The sequence below is a fragment of the Amia ocellicauda genome, chromosome 4 (assembly GCF_036373705.1).
Source record: "Amia ocellicauda isolate fAmiCal2 chromosome 4, fAmiCal2.hap1, whole genome shotgun sequence".
Lineage (NCBI taxonomy): Eukaryota > Metazoa > Chordata > Actinopteri > Amiiformes > Amiidae > Amia > Amia ocellicauda.
The window spans coordinates 7,917,018-7,936,030 of record NC_089853.1 but is presented as its reverse complement, the minus strand read 5'-3'; the positions used below and the strand labels follow the sequence as shown (position 1 = coordinate 7,936,030).

General features: G+C 53.6%; 1 protein-coding gene across 1 annotated transcript; it reads left to right on the top strand.

Annotated features, from left to right (window-relative positions):
* The first annotated feature begins 134 nt into the window (after positions 1-134).
* saal1 (serum amyloid A-like 1) lies at positions 135-18,715 on the top strand. The gene is made up of 13 exons (XM_066700828.1): positions 135-296; positions 849-1,084; positions 14,934-15,038; positions 15,170-15,253; positions 15,447-15,526; positions 15,671-15,730; positions 16,065-16,180; positions 16,442-16,598; positions 16,777-16,859; positions 16,976-17,158; positions 17,534-17,727; positions 17,925-18,017; positions 18,249-18,715. The coding sequence occupies exons 1-13, from the start codon at positions 293-295 to the stop codon at positions 18,333-18,335; spliced, it is 1,482 nt and encodes a 493-aa protein (XP_066556925.1). The 5' UTR covers positions 135-292; the 3' UTR covers positions 18,336-18,715.
* The last annotated feature ends 298 nt before the right edge of the window (positions 18,716-19,013 follow it).

Here is a 19,013-nt window from a genome sequence, read left to right as displayed (position 1 = left end):
ACTGAGTCCCTCTCTCCGGGCCCACACTGAGCGCCGTGCAGTGCCATGTGCGACATACTGTACCCGCGGCGGCCACTAGGCGGCAGAGCCTCTGCGTCCACCCAGGCTGTGCTTTTTGTCCACCGTGGGCACCCGTAGGACTCATAAGCATGCGTGTTCGGCGGCACGGTTGAGTTTAGGGGAAGTAAAGCGACTGGTGAGTATAAACAAACACGGAGACGTGGATTACACACGACTGACTGTCGGACAGACGGACAGACGGCCTGCACCGCGTCCTTCACTGGGTTGAGTTATGGGTAAGTTAACACGCTCTTCCAAGTCGCTGCGGTTCCGGACTGTCCCGGGACCGGCAGCCCCAGAGACACAGCCTGAGCCCCGGGTCGGGCAGCGGGGGGGAACAGCCGTCCGCGGGGGTCTGCAGAGAGTGTGGTCATTTCATTTCTTGAAAGCTCACATATGAGAAATGAAATGTTGAATAAGCTGTTAAGTAAATATGGTCAAACTTCTCGCGTGTTTCAATGAAAGGTGTGAGTTCAGTAACTACGCAGTCTCAGTAAACGGAGATAAGGCAGTTATTTAGTCTGACAGCTAATCATATTCAGGGTCTTTACTCTGCGTTGTGGGGCTGAGAGGAGGGACGGTCACTGTTGCCCACTGTGTGACGTCATCTGCCCCACTGCCACCTTTAGGGACTCGAACCCCAGCCCAGGCTGTGACCCCAATTAATGAGCTAAATTGAAAGTTAGTGCAAAAGACACAATAATCTCTCTGCACAACCTAAACAAAACACTCCTCCCTTCATCTGTGTCCCTCTTTCAATCCTTCTGTCACCCTCTCCGCCCCCCCAGAGCGCAGCAGTGAGGGTGGGGGGGACAGGGACAGCGACAGCGGCAGTGCCAGCACCCCCCCCTCCCCGGACATGGACCGCAACCCCTCCCCGCCCCCGCGCACGAGCCTGAAGGAGGAGGAAGAGGAGGAGGAGGAGAGGGACCGGGCAGAGGGGCCGGGGGCCGGGGGGGACGCCATTGGGGACACAGTCTACAGCAAACACTGGCTCTTCAGCACCCTGTCCAGGCTCATCGAGGTACTGCTTCTCCGGCTCTCCGGGGCCAAAGGGCTTCCTGGTTTTCATTCGCTCTCGCTTTATTTGAAGTGCGTGTGAGTGCGTGACGCCTGTGATTGTGTGTGAGTGTGTGATGCCTGTGATTGTGTGTGAGTGCGTGACACTGTGATTGTGTGTGAGTGCGTGACGCCTGTGATTGTGTGTGAGTGCGTGACACTGTGATTGTGTGTGAGTGCGTGACGCCTGTGATTGTGTGTGAGTGCTTGACGCCTGTGATTGTGTGTGAGTGCTTGACGCCTGTGATTGTGTGTGAGTGCGTGACGCCTGTGATTGTGTGTGAGTGCGTGACGCTGTGATTGTGTGTGAGTGCGTGACGCTGTGATTGTGTGTGAGTGCGTGACGCTGTGATTGTGTGAGTGCGTGACGCTGTGATTGTATGTGAGTGCGTGACACCTGTGTGAGTGTGTGACGCTGTGATTGTGTGTGACACCTGTGATTGTGTGTGAGTGCTTGACGCCTGTGATTGTGTGTGAGTGCTTGACGCCTGTGATTGTGTGTGAGTGCGTGACGCCTGTGATTGTGTGAGTGCATGACACCTGTGATTGTGTGAGTGCGTGACGCTGTGATTGTGTGTGACACCTGTGATTGTGTGTGAGTGCGTGACGCTGTGATTGTGTGTGACACCTGTGATTGTGTGTGAGTGCATGACGCCTGTGATTGTGTGAGTGCATGACACCTGTGATTGTGTGAGTGCGTGACGCTGTGATTGTGTGTGACACCTGTGATTGTGTGTGAGTGCATGACGCCTGTGATTGTGTGAGTGTGTGACGCTGTGATTGTGTGTGACACCTGTGATTGTGTGTGAGTGCTTGACGCCTGTGATTGTGTGAGTGCATGACACCTGTGATTGTGTGAGTGCGTGACGCTGTGATTGTGTGTGACACCTGTGATTGTGTGTGAGTGCATGACGCCTGTGATTGTGTGAGTGCATGACACCTGTGATTGTGTGAGTGCGTGACGCTGTGATTGTGTGTGACACCTGTGATTGTGTGTGAGTGCATGACGCCTGTGATTGTGTGAGTGCGTGACACCTGTGTGAGTGTGTGACGCTGTGATTGTGTGTGACACCTGTGATTGTGTGTGAGTGCTTGACGCCTGTGATTGTGTGTGACACCTGTGATTGTGTGTGAGTGCTTGACGCCTGTGATTGTGTGTGAGTGCGTGACGCCTGTGATTGTGTGTGAGTGCGTGACGCTGTGATTGTGTGTGAGTGCGTGACACCTGTGTGAGTGTGTGACGCTGTGATTGTGTGTGACGCCTGTGATTGTGTGTGAGTGCTTGACGCCTGTGATTGTGTGTGAGTGCGTGACGCTGTGATTGTGTGTGAGTGTGTGACGCTGTGATTGTGTGTGACACCTGTGATTGTGTGTGAGTGCATGACGCCTGTGATTGTGTGAGTGCGTGACGCCTGTGATTGTGTGTGAGTGCGTGACGCTGTGATTGTGTGTGACACCTGTGATTGTGTGTGAGTGCATGACGCCTGTGATTGTGTGAGTGCATGACACCTGTGATTGTGTGAGTGCGTGACGCTGTGATTGTGTGTGACACCTGTGATTGTGTGTGAGTGCATGACGCCTGTGATTGTGTGTGAGTGCGTGACACCTGTGTGAGTGTGTGACGCTGTGATTGTGTGTGACACCTGTGATTGTGTGTGAGTGCTTGACGCCTGTGATTGTGTGTGAGTGCGTGACGCCTGTGATTGTGTGTGAGTGCGTGACGCCTGTGATTGTGTGTGAGTGCGTGACGCTGTGATTGTGTGTGAGTGCGTGACGCTGTGATTGTGTGTGACACCTGTGATTGTGTGTGAGTGCGTGACGCCTGTGATTGTGTGAGTGCGTGACGCCTGTGATTGTGTGTGAGTGCGTGACGCTGTGATTGTGTGTGACACCTGTGATTGTGTGTGAGTGCATGACGCCTGTGATTGTGTGTGAGTGCGTGACTCTGTGATTGTGTGTGACACCTGTGATTGTGTGTGAGTGCATGACGCCTGTGATTGTGTGTGAGTGCATGACGCCTGTGATTGTGTGTGAGTGCATGACGCTGTGATTGTGTGTGACGCCTGTGATTGTGTGTGAGTGCGTGACGCCTGTGATTGTGTGAGTGCGTGACGCTGTGATTGTGTGTGACACCTGTGATTGTGTGTGAGTGCATGACGCCTGTGATTGTGTGTGACACCTGTGATTGTGTGTGAGTGCGTGACGCCTGTGATTGTGTGAGTGCGTGACGCTGTGATTGTGTGTGACACCTGTGATTGTGTGTGAGTGCATGACGCCTGTGATTGTGTGTGAGTGCGTGACGCCTGTGTGAGTGTGTGACGTCTGTGATTGTGTGTGAGTGCGTGACACCTGTGTGAGTGCGTGACGCTGTGATTGTGTGTGAGTGCGTGACGCCTGTGATTGTGTGTGAGTGCGTGACGCTGTGATTGTGTGTGAGTGCGTGACGCTGTGATTGTGTGTGACGCCTGTGATTGTGTGTGAGTGCGTGACGCTGTGATTGTGTGTGAGTGCGTGACGCCTGTGATTGTGTGTGAGTGCGTGACGCCTGTGATTGTGTGTGAGTGCGTGACGCCTGTGATTGTGTGTGAGTGCGTGACGCCTGTGATTGTGTGTGACACCTGTGATTGTGTGTGAGTGCGTGACGCCTGTGATTGTGAGTGCATGACGCCTGTGATTGTGTGTGAGTGCGTGACGCTGTGATTGTGTGTGAGTGCGTGACACCTGTGATTGTGTGTGAGTGCGTGACGCCTGTGATTGTGTGTGACGCCTGTGATTGTGTGTGAGTGCGTGACGCCTGTGATTGTGTGAGTGCGTGACGCTGTGATTGTGTGTGACACCTGTGATTGTGTGTGAGTGCATGACGCCTGTGATTGTGTGTGACACCTGTGATTGTGTGTGAGTGCGTGACGCCTGTGATTGTGTGAGTGCGTGACGCTGTGATTGTGTGTGACACCTGTGATTGTGTGTGAGTGCTTGACGCCTGTGATTGTGTGTGACGCCTGTGATTGTGTGTGAGTGCTTGACGCCTGTGATTGTGTGTGAGTGCGTGACGCTGTGATTGTGTGTGAGTGCTTGACGCCTGTGATTGTGTGAGTGCGTGACGCCTGTGATTGTGTGTGAGTGCGTGACGCCTGTGATTGTGTGTGACACCTGTGATTGTGTGTGAGTGCGTGACGCCTGTGATTGTGAGTGCGTGACGCTGTGATTGTGTGTGAGTGCGTGACACCTGTGATTGTGTGTGAGTGCGTGACGCTGTGATTGTGTGTGAGTGCGTGACACCTGTGATTGTGTGTGAGTGCGTGACGCTGTGATTGTATGTGAGTGCTTGACACCTGTGTGAGTGCGTGACACCTGTGTGAGTGTGTGACGCTTGTGATTGTGTGAGTGTGTGACACCTGTGATTGTGTGTGAGTGCTTGACACCTGTGATTGTGTGTGAGTGCGTGACGCCTGTGTGTGTGTGTGATGCCTGGGATTGTGTGTGAGTGCGTGACGCCTGTGATTGTGTGTGAGTGCTTGACGCCTGTGATTGTGTGTGAGTGCGTGACGCCTGTGATTGTGTGTGAGTGCGTGACGCCTGTGATTGTGTGTGAGTGCTTGACACCTGTGATTGTGTGTGAGTGCGTGACGCCTGTGTGTGTGTGTGACGCCTGTGATTGTGTGTGAGTGCTTGACGCCTGTGATTGTGTGAGTGCGTGACGCTGTGATTGTGTGAGTGCATGACGCCTGTGATTGTGTGAGTGCATGACGCCTGTGATTGTGTGTGAGTGCGTGATGCTGTGATTGTGTGTGACACCTGTGATTGTGTGTGAGTGCATGACGCCTGTGATTGTGTGTGAGTGCGTGACGCTTGTGTGAGTGTGTGACGTCTGTGATTGTGTGTGAGTGCGTGACACCTGTGTGAGTGCGTGACGCTGTGATTGTGTGTGAGTGCGTGACGCCTGTGATTGTGTGTGAGTGCTTGACGCCTGTGATTGTGTGTGAGTGCATGACGCCTGTGATTGTGTGAGTGCGTGACGCCTGTGATTGTGTGTGAGTGCGTGACGCCTGTGTGAGTGTGTGATGCCTGGGATTGTGTGTGAGTGCGTGACGCCTGGGATTGTGTGTGAGTGCGTGACGCCTGTGATTGTGTGTGAGTGCGTGACGCCTGTGATTGTGTGTGAGTGCGTGACGCCTGTGATTGTGTGTGAGTGCGTGACGCTGTGATTGTGTGTGAGTGCGTGACGCCTGTGATTGTGAGTGCGTGATGCCTGTGATTGTGTGTGACACCTGTGATTGTGTGAGTGCATGACGCCTGTGATTGTGTGTGAGTGCGTGACGCTGTGATTGTGTGTGACACCTGTGATTGTGTGTGAGTGCTTGACGCCTGTGATTGTGTGAGTGCGTGACGCTGTGATTGTGTGAGTGCGTGACGCCTGTGTGAGTGTGTGATGCCTGTGATTGTGTGTGAGTGCGTGACGCTGTGATTGTGTGAGTGCGTGACGCTGTGATTGTATGTGAGTGCGTGACACCTGTGTGAGTGTGTGACGCTGTGATTGTGTGTGACACCTGTGATTGTGTGTGAGTGCTTGACGCCTGTGATTGTGTGTGAGTGCGTGACGCTGTGATTGTGTGTGACACCTGTGATTGTGTGTGAGTGCATGACGCCTGTGATTGTGTGAGTGCATGACACCTGTGATTGTGTGTGAGTGCGTGACGCTGTGATTGTGTGTGACGCCTGTGATTGTGTGTGAGTGCGTGACGCCTGTGATTGTGTGTGAGTGCGTGACGCTGTGATTGTGTGTGACACCTGTGATTGTGTGTGAGTGCATGACGCCTGTGATTGTGTGTGACACCTGTGATTGTGTGTGAGTGCGTGACGCTGTGATTGTGTGTGACGCCTGTGATTGTGTGTGAGTGCCTGGCGCCTGTGATTGTGTGTGAGTGCGTGACGCTGTAATTGTGTGTGACACCTGTGATTGTGTGTGAGTGCTTGACGCCTGTGATTGTGTGTGAGTGCGTGATGCTGTGATTGTGTGTGACACCTGTGATTGTGTGTGAGTGCATGACGCCTGTGATTGTGTGTGAGTGCGTGACGCCTGTGTGAGTGTGTGACGTCTGTGATTGTGTGTGAGTGCGTGACACCTGTGTGAGTGCGTGACGCTGTGATTGTGTGTGAGTGCGTGACGCCTGTGATTGTGTGTGAGTGCGTGACGCTGTGATTGTGTGTGAGTGCGTGACGCTGTGATTGTGTGTGACGCCTGTGATTGTGTGTGAGTGCGTGACGCCTGTGATTGTGTGTGAGTGCGTGACGCCTGTGATTGTGTGTGAGTGCGTGACGCCTGTGATTGTGTGTGAGTGCGTGACGCCTGTGATTGTGTGTGACACCTGTGATTGTGTGTGAGTGCGTGACGCCTGTGATTGTGAGTGCATGACGCCTGTGATTGTGTGTGAGTGCGTGACGCTGTGATTGTGTGTGAGTGCGTGACACCTGTGATTGTGTGTGAGTGCGTGACGCTGTGATTGTGTGTGAGTGCGTGACGCTGTTATTGTGTGTGAGTGCGTGACACCTGTGTGAGTGCGTGACACCTGTGTGAGTGTGTGACGCTTGTGATTGTGTGAGTGTGTGACACCTGTGATTGTGTGTGAGTGCTTGACGCCTGTGATTGTGTGTGAGTGCTTGACACCTGTGATTGTGTGTGAGTGCGTGACGCGTGTGTGATGCCTGGGATTGTGTGTGAGTGCGTGACGCCTGGGATTGTGTGTGAGTGCTTGACGCCTGTGATTGTGTGTGAGTGCATGACGCCTGTGATTGTGTGTGAGTGCGTGACGCCTGTGATTGTGTGTGAGTGCGTGACGCCTGTGATTGTGAGTGCGTGATGCCTGTGATTGTGTGTGACACCTGTGATTGTGTGAGTGCATGACGCCTGTGATTGTGTGTGAGTGCGTGACGCTGTGATTGTGTGTGACACCTGTGATTGTGTGTGAGTGCTTGACGCCTGTGATTGTGTGAGTGCGTGACGCTGTGATTGTGTGTGAGTGCGTGACGCCTGTGTGAGTGTGTGATGCCTGTGATTGTGTGTGAGTGCGTGACGCTGTGATTGTGTGTGAGTGCGTGACGCTGTGATTGTGTGTGACGCCTGTGATTGTGTGTGAGTGCTTGACGCCTGTGATTGTGTGTGACGCCTGTGATTGTGTGTGAGTGCTTGACGCCTGTGATTGTGTGTGAGTGCGTGACGCTGTGATTGTGTGTGAGTGCTTGACGCCTGTGATTGTGTGAGTGCGTGACGCCTGTGATTGTGTGTGAGTGCGTGACGCCTGTGATTGTGTGTGACACCTGTGATTGTGTGTGAGTGCGTGACGCCTGTGATTGTGAGTGCGTGACGCTGTGATTGTGTGTGAGTGCGTGACACCTGTGATTGTGTGTGAGTGCGTGACGCTGTGATTGTGTGTGAGTGCGTGACACCTGTGATTGTGTGTGAGTGCGTGACGCTGTGATTGTATGTGAGTGCTTGACACCTGTGTGAGTGCGTGACACCTGTGTGAGTGTGTGACGCTTGTGATTGTGTGAGTGTGTGACACCTGTGATTGTGTGTGAGTGCTTGACACCTGTGATTGTGTGTGAGTGCGTGACGCCTGTGTGTGTGTGTGATGCCTGGGATTGTGTGTGAGTGCGTGACGCCTGTGATTGTGTGTGAGTGCTTGACGCCTGTGATTGTGTGTGAGTGCATGACGCCTGTGATTGTGTGTGAGTGCGTGACGCCTGTGATTGTGTGTGAGTGCGTGACGCCTGTGATTGTGTGTGAGTGCTTGACACCTGTGATTGTGTGTGAGTGCGTGACGCCTGTGTGTGTGTGTGACGCCTGTGATTGTGTGTGAGTGCTTGACGCCTGTGATTGTGTGAGTGCGTGACGCTGTGATTGTGTGAGTGCATGACGCCTGTGATTGTGTGAGTGCATGACGCCTGTGATTGTGTGTGAGTGCGTGATGCTGTGATTGTGTGTGACACCTGTGATTGTGTGTGAGTGCATGACGCCTGTGATTGTGTGTGAGTGCGTGACGCTTGTGTGAGTGTGTGACGTCTGTGATTGTGTGTGAGTGCGTGACACCTGTGTGAGTGCGTGACGCTGTGATTGTGTGTGAGTGCGTGACGCCTGTGATTGTGTGTGAGTGCTTGACGCCTGTGATTGTGTGTGAGTGCATGACGCCTGTGATTGTGTGAGTGCGTGACGCCTGTGATTGTGAGTGCATGACGCCTGTGATTGTGTGTGAGTGCGTGACACCTGTGATTGTGTGAGTGCGTGACACCTGTGATTGTGTGTGAGTGCGTTACACCTGTGATTGTGTGTGAGTGCGTGATGCTGTGATTGTATGTGAGTGCGTGACACCTGTGTGAGTGTGTGACGCTTGTGATTGTGTGAGTGTGTGACACCTGTGATTGTGTGTGAGTGCTTGACGCCTGTGATTGTGTGTGAGTGCTTGACACCTGTGATTGTGTGTGAGTGCGTGACGCCTGTGTGAGTGTGTGATGCCTGGGATTGTGTGTGAGTGCGTGACGCCTGGGATTGTGTGTGAGTGCTTGACGCCTGTGATTGTGTGTGAGTGCGTGACGCCTGTGATTGTGTGTGAGTGCGTGACGCCTGTGATTGTGTGTGAGTGCGTGACGCTGTGATTGTGTGTGAGTGCGTGACGCCTGTGATTGTGAGTGCGTGATGCCTGTGATTGTGTGTGACACCTGTGATTGTGTGAGTGCATGACGCCTGTGATTGTGTGTGAGTGCGTGACGCTGTGATTGTGTGTGACACCTGTGATTGTGTGTGAGTGCTTGACGCCTGTGATTGTGTGAGTGCGTGACGCTGTGATTGTGTGTGAGTGCGTGACGCCTGTGTGAGTGTGTGATGCCTGTGATTGTGTGTGAGTGCGTGACGCTGTGATTGTGTGAGTGCGTGACGCTGTGATTGTATGTGAGTGCGTGACACCTGTGTGAGTGTGTGACGCTGTGATTGTGTGTGACACCTGTGATTGTGTGTGAGTGCTTGACGCCTGTGATTGTGTGTGAGTGCGTGACGCTGTGATTGTGTGTGACACCTGTGATTGTGTGTGAGTGCATGACGCCTGTGATTGTGTGAGTGCATGACACCTGTGATTGTGTGTGAGTGCGTGACGCTGTGATTGTGTGTGACGCCTGTGATTGTGTGTGAGTGCGTGACGCCTGTGATTGTGTGTGAGTGCGTGACGCTGTGATTGTGTGTGACACCTGTGATTGTGTGTGAGTGCATGACGCCTGTGATTGTGTGTGACACCTGTGATTGTGTGTGAGTGCGTGACGCTGTGATTGTGTGTGACGCCTGTGATTGTGTGTGAGTGCCTGGCGCCTGTGATTGTGTGTGAGTGCGTGACGCTGTAATTGTGTGTGACACCTGTGATTGTGTGTGAGTGCTTGACGCCTGTGATTGTGTGTGAGTGCGTGACGCTGTGATTGTGTGTGACGCCTGTGATTGTGTGTGAGTGCTTGACGCCTGTGATTGTGTGTGAGTGCTTGACGCCTGTGATTGTGTGAGTGCGTGACGCTGTGATTGTGTGTGACACCTGTGATTGTGTGTGAGTGCATGACGCCTGTGATTGTGTGAGTGCATGACGCCTGTGATTGTGTGTGAGTGCGTGATGCTGTGATTGTGTGTGACACCTGTGATTGTGTGTGAGTGCGTGACGCTGTGATTGTGTGTGACGCCTGTGATTGTGTGTGAGTGCTTGACGCCTGTGATTGTGTGTGAGTGCGTGATGCTGTGATTGTGTGTGAGTGCGTGACGCCTGTGATTGTGTGTGAGTGCGTGACGCCTGTGATTGTGTGTGAGTGCGTGACGCCTGTGATTGTGAGTGCATGACGCCTGTGATTGTGTGTGAGTGCGTGATGCTGTGATTGTGTGTGAGTGCGTGACACCTGTGATTGTGTGTGAGTGCGTGACGCTGTGATTGTATGTGAGTGCTTGACACCTGTGTGAGTGCGTGACACCTGTGTGAGTTTGTGACGCTTGTGATTGTGTGAGTGTGTGACACCTGTGATTGTGTGTGAGTGCGTGACGCAGTGATTGTGTGTGAGTGCGTGACGCCTGTGATTGTGAGTGCGTGATGCCTGTGATTGTGTGTGACACCTGTGATTGTGTGTGAGTGCGTGACGCTGTGATTGTGTGTGACACCTGTGATTGTGTGTGAGTGCTTGACGCCTGTGATTGTGTGTGAGTGCGTGACGCTGTGATTGTGTGTGAGTGCGTGACGCCTGTGTGAGTGTGTGATGCCTGTGATTGTGTGTGAGTGCGTGATGCCTGTGATTGTGTGTGAGTGCGTGACGCCTGTGATTGTGTGTGAGTGCATGACGCCTGTGATTGTGTGTGACACCTGTGATTGTGTGTGAGTGCATGACGCCTGTGATTGTGTGTGAGTGCGTGACGCTGTGATTGTGTGTGACACCTGTGATTGTGTGTGAGTGCATGACGCCTGTGATTGTGTGTGAGTGTGTGACGCCTGTGTGAGTGCGTGACGCCTGTGTGAGTGCGTGACGCTGTGAGTGTGTGAGTGCGTGACGCCTGTGATTGTGTGTGAGTGCGTGACACCTGTGTGAGTGCGTGACGCTGTGATTGTGTGTGAGTGCGTGACGCTGTGATTGTGTGAGTGCGTGACGCTGTAATTGTGTGTGACACCTGTGATTGTGTGTGAGTGCTTGACGCCTGTGATTGTGTGTGAGTGCGTGACGTCTGTGATTGTGTGTGAGTGCGTGACGTCTGTGATTGTGTGTGAGTGCGTGACGCTGTGATTGTATGTGAGTGCGTGACACCTGTGTGAGTGTGTGACGCTTGTGATTGTGTGAGTGTGTGACGCTGTGATTGTGTGACACCTGTGATTGTGTGTGAGTGCTTGACGCCTGTGATTGTGTGTGAGTGCGTGACGCTGTGATTGTGTGTGAGTGCGTGACGCCTGTGTGAGTGTGTGATGCCTGTGATTGTGTGTGAGTGTGTGATGCCTGTGATTGTGTGAGTGCGTGACACCTGTGTGAGTGTGTGATGCCTGTGATTGTGTGTGAGTGCGTGACGCCTGTGATTGTGTGAGTGCGTGACGCCTGTGATTGTGTGTGAGTGCTTGACGCCTGTGATTGTGTGTGACACCAGTGATTGTGTGTGAGTGCGTGATGCCTGTGATTGTGTGTGACACCTGTGATTGTGTGTGAGTGCGTGACGCCTGTGATTGTGTGTGAGTGCGTGACGCTGTGATTGTGTGTGAGTGCGTGACACCTGTGATTGTGTGTGAGTGCGTGACACCTGTGATTGTGTGTGAGTGCGTGACGCTGTGATTGTGTGTGAGTGCGTGACACCTATGATTGTGTGTGAGTGCGTGACGCTGTGATTGTATGTGAGTGCTTGACACCTGTGTGAGTGCGTGACACCTGTGTGAGTGTGTGACGCTTGTGATTGTGTGAGTGTGTGACACCTGTGATTGTGTGTGAGTGCTTGACGCCTGTGATTGTGTGTGAGTGCTTGACACCTGTGATTGTGTGTGAGTGCGTGACGCCTGTGTGAGTGTGTGATGCCTGTGATTGTGTGTGAGTGCTTGACGCCTGTGATTGTGTGTGAGTGCATGACGCCTGTGATTGTGTGTGAGTGCGTGACGCCTGTGATTGTGTGTGAGTGCGTGACGCCTGTGATTGTGTGTGAGTGCGTGACGCCTGTGATTGTGTGTGAGTGCGTGACGCTGTGATTGTGTGTGAGTGCGTGACGCCTGTGATTGTGAGTGCGTGATGCCTGTGATTGTGTGTGACACCTGTGATTGTGTGAGTGCATGACGCCTGTGATTGTGTGTGAGTGCGTGACGCTGTGATTGTGTGTGAGTGCTTGACGCCTGTGATTGTGTGTGAGTGCGTGACGCTGTGATTGTGTGTGAGTGCGTGACGCCTGTGTGAGTGTGTGATGCCTGTGATTGTGTGTGAGTGCGTGATGCCTGTGATTGTGTGTGAGTGCGTGACGCCTGTGATTGTGTGTGAGTGCGTGACGCCTGTGATTGTGTGAGTGCGTGACGCCTGTGATTGTGTGAGTGCGTGACGCCTGTGATTGTGTGTGAGTGCGTGACGCTGTGATTGTGTGTGACACCTGTGATTGTGTGTGAGTGCATGACGCCTGTGATTGTGTGTGAGTGCGTGACGCCTGTGTGAGTGCGTGACGCTGTGAGTGTGTGAGTGCGTGACGCCTGTGATTGTGTGTGAGTGCGTGACGCTGTGATTGTGTGTGAGTGCTTGACGCTGTGATTGTGTGTGAGTGCGTGACGCCTGTGTGAGTGCGTGACGCTGTGAGTGTGTGAGTGCGTGACGCCTGTGATTGTGTGTGAGTGCGTGACGCCTGTGATTGTGTGTGAGTGCGTGACGTCTGTGATTGTGTGTGAGTGCGTGACGCTGTGATTGTATGTGAGTGCGTGACACCTGTGTGAGTGTGTGACGCTTGTGATTGTGTGAGTGTGTGACGCTGTGATTGTGTGACACCTGTGATTGTGTGTGAGTGCTTGACGCCTGTGATTGTGTGTGAGTGTGTGACGCCTGTGTGAGTGTGTGATGCCTGTGATTGTGTGTGAGTGTGTGATGCCTGTGATTGTGTGTGAGTGTGTGATGCCTGTGATTGTGTGTGATGCCTGTGATTGTGTGTGAGTGCGTGACGCCTGTGATTGTGTGTGAGTGCTTGACGCCTGTGATTGTGTGTGACACCAGTGATTGTGTGTGAGTGCGTGACGCCTGTGATTGTGAGTGCGTGACGCCTGTGATTGTGTGTGAGTGCGTGATGCCTGTGATTGTGTGTGAGTTCTTGACGCCTGTGATTGTGTGAGTGCGTGATGCCTGTGAGTGCGTGACGCCTGTGATTGTGAGTGCGTGATGCCTGTGATTGTGTGTGACACCTGTGATTGTGAGTGTGTGATGCCTGTGATTGTGTGTGAGTGTGTGATGCCTGTGATTGTGTGTGAGTGCGTGACACCTGTGAATGTGTGAGTGCGTGACGCTTGTGATTGTGTGAGTGTGTGACACCTGTGTGAGTGCGTGACGCTGTGATTGTGTGAGTGCGTGACGCTGTGATTGTGTGTGAGTGCGTGACGCCTGTGATTGTGTGTGAGTGCGTGACGCTGTGATTGTATGTGAGTGCGTGACACCTGTGTGAGTGTGTGACGCTGTGATTGTGTGAGTGCGTGACACCTGTGTGAGTGTGTGATGCCTGTGATTGTGTGTGAGTGCGTGACACCTGTGTGAGTGCGTGGTGCCTGTGATTGTGTGTGAGTGCGTGGCACCTGTGATTGTGTGTGAGTGCGTGACGCTGTGATTGTGTGAGTGCGTGACACCTGTGTGAGTGTGTGACGCCTGTGATTGTGTGTGAGTGCGTGACGCCTGTGATTTTGTGTGTGTGACGCCTGTGATTGTGTGAGTGCGTGACGCCTGTGATTGTGTGTGAGTGCGTGGCGCCTGTGATTGTGTGTGAGTTTGTGACGCCTGTGATTGTGTGTGAGTGCGTGACGCTGTGATTTTGTGTGTGTGACGCCTGTGATTGTGTGTGAGTGCGTGGCGCCTGTGATTGTGTGTGAGTGTGTGGCGCCTGTGATTGTGTGTGAGTGTGTGGCGCCTGTGATTGTGTGTGAGTGCGTGGCGCCTGTGATTGTGTGTGGGTGTGTGTGTGTGGCGCCTGTGAGTGCGTGACACCTGTGTGAGTGCGTGACGCTGTGATTGTGTGTGAGTGCGTGACGCTGTGATTGTGTGTGACATCTGTGATTGTGTGTGAGTGCATGACACCTGTGTGAGTGTGTGATGCCTGTGATTGTGTGTGAGTGCGTGACACCTGTGTGAGTGTGACGCTGTGATTGTGTGTGACGCCTGTGATTGTGTGTGAGTGCGTGACGCTGTGATTGTGTGAGTGCATGACACCTGTGTGAGTGTGTGATGCCTGTGATTGTGTGTGAGTGCATGACACCTTTGTGAGTGTGTGATGCCTGTGATTGTGTGTGAGTGCGTGACACCTGTGTGAGTGCGTGACGCCTATGATTGTGTGAGTGCGTGACGCCTGTGAGTGCGTGACGCCTATGATTGTGTGAGTGTGTGATGCCTGTGATTGTGTGTGAGTGCGTGACGCCTTTGTGAGTGCGTGACGCCTATGATTGTGTGTGAGTGCGTGACGCTGTGATTGTGTGTGAGTGCGTGACGCTGTGATTGTGTGTGTGACGCCTGTGATTGTGTGTGAGTGCGTGACACCTGTGTGAGTGTGACGCTGTGATTGTGTGTGTGACGCCTGTGATTGTGTGTGAGTGCGTGACACCTGTGTGAGTGTGATGCTGTGATTGTGTGTGTGACGCCTGTGATTGTGTGTGAGTGCGTGACGCTGTGATTGTGTGTGAGTGCATGACACCTGTGTGAGTGTGTGATGCCTGTGATTGTGTGTGAGTGCGTGACACCTATGATTGTGTGTGTGACGCCTGTGATTGTGTGTGAGTGCGTGACGCCTGTGTGCGTGACGCTGTGATTGTGTGTGAGTGCGTGAAGCTGTGATTGTGTGAGTGCGTGGCGCCTGTGATTGTGTGTGAGTGCGTGGCGCCTGTGTGAGTGCGTGACGCTGTGATTGTGTGTGAGTGCGTGACACCTGTGTGAGTGTGTGACGCCTGTGATTGTGTGTGAGTGTGTGACGCCTGTGATTGTGTGTGAGTGCGTGACGCTGTGATTGTGTGTGAGTGCGTGACGCCTGTGATTGTGTGTGAGTTTGTGGCGTCTGTGATTGTGTGTGAGTGCGTGACGCCTGTGATTGTGTGACGCTGTGCGTCTGATAGGTGGTGCGGGAGCAGGACTCTGCGGACCCTGAGGCAGGGGGCGGAGAGCTGGGAGAGAAGGAGGAAGAGGAGCTGTGCAGGGTGTGGGACATGGCCATGGACCAGGTGAGGCAGGGTGTGGTGTGGGGGGGGGGGTGCACTAGTGTTACTTGTGGAGTTTCACTTTTTAACCTCTTTTGTCCCTCTGGCTCTCGTCGTCTGGCTCACCCTCCCTCCTTCCCTCTCTCTCTCTGCAGGATGTAGCTGGTTTCCTACAGGAGTTCAGAGCTGCTGAGATCCTGCTGGGAGTCATTGCCAAGTCCAGGAGTGCCCGGCTCACCGTGAGTCACCCCTCACTCTCTCTCACACATACACTTTCTCTCTCACACACACACATACACTCACTCTCTCTCACACACATACACTCATTCACTCACTCAGAGACAGAGGGAGAGATAGACACAGAGGCAGCTGGTTACATTCACAATGTCCTGACTTCTCTTGTTCTCTCTCTCTCTCTCTCCCTCTCTGCAGGAGATCTGTGTGGGGATACTGGGGAACATGGCTTGCTTTCCTGAGCCCTGTCTCTCCATCAGCAAGAACAAAGACCTGGGGTAGGAGAGAGGGAGGGATGGTGAGGCAGAGGGGGCGATAGACAGAATCTGGCGAGCGAGAGTGAGGGAGGGACAGTGCAGAGGAGAAACCCCTCTCCTCTCCCCGTCTGTTTCTCTCACCTGCTGTCCTCCTGTTGTCCACAGGGCAGTGCTGCTGCTGCTGCTGGAAGACTCCGATCCCCCTACGCTGTTAGAGACCTGCAGGTATCCCTCTATCCCTCGCTCTCTCAATAGTCACAGTAATAACAGACCGTTCGATCCAGTGTGCATTACTGCCATGCCGTATCTCATGTGAGGCCAAAGCCAACAGAGATCCAATCCATGAACATAAACGTGAATAACGACGATGCAGGAGGATGAACACGGCTTGTTCACGCGTGTAAATATTGAACTATTGAACAGTGTTGGCCTCGGACTGCAGCCCCACCTGACGCCACCCCCCACTTACTGTAGTAATGACCTTGTTCACGTCCCTCTGTCCGTCTCTCTTGAGTCACTGTAGGGATGACCTCAGTCACGTCTCTGTCTCTGTCTGCAGGTTACTGCTGACCTGTGTGTCTCAGGCCTCCGTCGCCCCCTGCTGGTTGGCCAGGATCCGGCAGCAGGCCTCCGTGTGTCAGAGCTTGTGCTTCATCATGAGCAGCTCCACCAGTGGTACACCCTCCCTCCCTCCCTCTCTCTCCTTCGCTCTCAAACTTTCTAGCTCTAATTCCTTCTCATTTTTTCTATCTCTCTGTTCCATCCCACTGTCCACATTTCTCCCATGTATACCGGTGTATCTGTCCTTACCTGTGCTCACCTGTGTGTGTATGTCCTCATCTGTGTGAGTCTGTCCTTACCTATGCTCACCTGTGTGTTTGTCTGTCCTTACCTGTGTTTGTCTGTCCTTACCTGTGCTCACCTATATGCTCACAGTGGAGCTGCTGGTGAAGGTGGGGGAGCTGGTGCACAAGCTGTTTGATCTAGACGAGGACCTCATGAGGGAGTGGGTGTCCCTGCCTGCCCCGTCCGCGGAGCCCCAGAGCGCCCTGCTGGTCGCCCCCTGCCTGCTGGAGGCTGCAAAACAGCTCAGGTGACAACTGGGGTTCCACCTCTCCGCATTATTGACCCTCTGTCTCAGGGGAAATCACATTGTAGATTAAAATGGCTTCTCTTCAGTTAACTCAATTTGTTTAGAGGGATTTTAAAATTAATTTAAATTATTTTTTGTTTTGGTTGTTTTTGTGTGTGTGTGTCCGTCTCCCGGGCAGGTCGGAGAGCCCTGAGGGTCTGGAGGTGTATGTTCATACCCTGCAGCTCCTGACCACTGTGGAAGAGGGCGTCCAGGCGCTGGGTGAGAGGACGGGGACACAGACTAGTGGAAACCAATAGACAGACTTGCACACCTTTCCTGCCTGTACCGCATCCCTCTCTCTCAATCTCTCTCTCTCACTCTCTCACCCTGTGCAGTGGAGCAGGCGGGGGAGGGGGTGTGGTCTCTGCTCAGTGGGGTCGTGACCTCTGACCTGTGCCAGCCAGACGACCCCGCCCTGGTTCTGTTGGAGCAGCGGTCTCTGCTGACCCCGGCCCTGGCTGTGCTGGGAGTGCTGTTCTGCTGTCCGGACCGACCCGCATACTGCAGCCCACACAGCAGTGAGGAGGGAGGGAGGGATGGAGAGAGGAGGGGGGGGAGCGCAGGGAAGAGAGGAAAGGTCTCGGGGGGGGGGGGGGGGGGGGGTGAGAGGGACAGACAGACAGACAAAGGGAATAAGGACTGCAGGAGGTACAGTGTTCATATGGAGTCTGAGTCTGAGTGTGACCCTGCCGCTGTGTTGAGTGTGAGGTATTGAGTCCCGTGTTGCAGCCTTGCCACTGTCTTGAATGTGAGGTGTTGAGTGTGACCCTACCGCTGTGTTGAGTGTGAGGTGTTGAGTGTGACCCTGCCGCTGTGTTGAGTGTGAGGTGTTGAGGTCTATGTCGCAGCCCTGCCACTGTGTTGAGTGTGAGGTGTTGAGTCCTGTGTTGCAGCCCTGCCGCTGGTGGCCAGTCTGCTCAGGCTGCTGCAGTACCTGAAGGAGTGCCAACAGAAGGCAACAGAGAGCAGGGAGGAGGGTGAGGGGGCGGGACAGCCGGCTGTCAGTCAGGCGGAGGACCAATCCCTGCAGTTCCTGAGCGAGACAGCGACAGACTTCCTGTCCAGCATCCTCTCTGAGCTGAGCCAGGCAAGGGGGGGAGCGCAGTCTCTGTGTTGTACCTGTGTGTGTCTCTCACTGTCCCTGTGTGTCTCTCTCACTGTGTCCCTGTGTCTCTCTCACTGTGTCCCTGTGTCTTTCTCACTGTCCCTGTGTGTCTCACTCAGTGTCCCTCTGTGTGTCCCTCTGACTGTCTCTGTCCCTCTGACTGTGTCTCTGTGCTGCAGGAGTCCGTGTTGGAGCTGGTGCGGTCCGGCGCTCTGACGGAGGACAGCGGTGTGTGTGCGGCCCAGAGCCTGCAGCCCCAGCACAGCGCCACGGTTAGCCCCCCCGTCCCTCTCTCCCTCTCCTGCGCTCCTTCCCTTCCTCTGACCCTCCTCCTCCTTTCACTCTTCTCCTTTCTTCTCCCTCCCTCCTCTCTCATCTGTTCACTCACTGTCCCTCTCCCTTGTCTCTCTCTCTCTCTCATTACTAACATTTACACCAGTACTAATATAACTCAAATAAGTATATAACGCCACCCTGTCTGTCTCTCTCCTCCTCTCTCCCAGGTGCAGCACCTCTCAGCCCTGCTGTCCTGTGTGGATCCCCAGCTCTTTGCCTCCCTGGCGCCCCACTGCCCCAGACCACGGCCCTGAGCCCAGAGACTGGGCCGGGCCAGAGCCACAGCCAGCGCTGGGTCAAAGGTCAGGCCACCCCAGCGGCGCTGGTACCGGGAGGGTCCGAGTCTCAGAGACAGGACAGGCCAGGCCAGTCCAGGGTTGAGCTCCTGCAGCTCTCTTGGACTCCCGTGTGTCAGACTGTGCAGCCAGAGCAGCCTGACTGACACAATGACTGACTGACACAATGACTGACTGACACACTGACTGACTGACTGACTGACTGACTGACTGACTGACACACTGACTGACCGACTGACTGACACACTGACTGCTTGATTTTTTTGAAACTTGAAACCTTGTACTTTTTCTACTATATATGAATCTTCATTTGTATAATAAAATATTTCTCAGTGAAATCTATAGTTGCTGTGCCCTCAGTGTGCCACTAGGTGTCACTGCTGTTGATCGGGTCAGCTGCGGCCCGTGACCGGTGACAGCGGTTGTGTGTGAGAGTGTGTTATTGTCAGTGTTTGAGAGAGAGAAGCTCATTCAGCTGTCACTCGGTGTTGCCTGTAGGGAATGTAAAACCTCTCCCCTGTGTGTGTGTTCGTGTTTCCCATGAATATTTTATTCTCCCGTTGTCTCACTGTCGCCTGTGTCAGGTGCACAGATCCAGAATGTTGCTCCCCTGGAGGGGGTAGGGGGCAGGTAGTC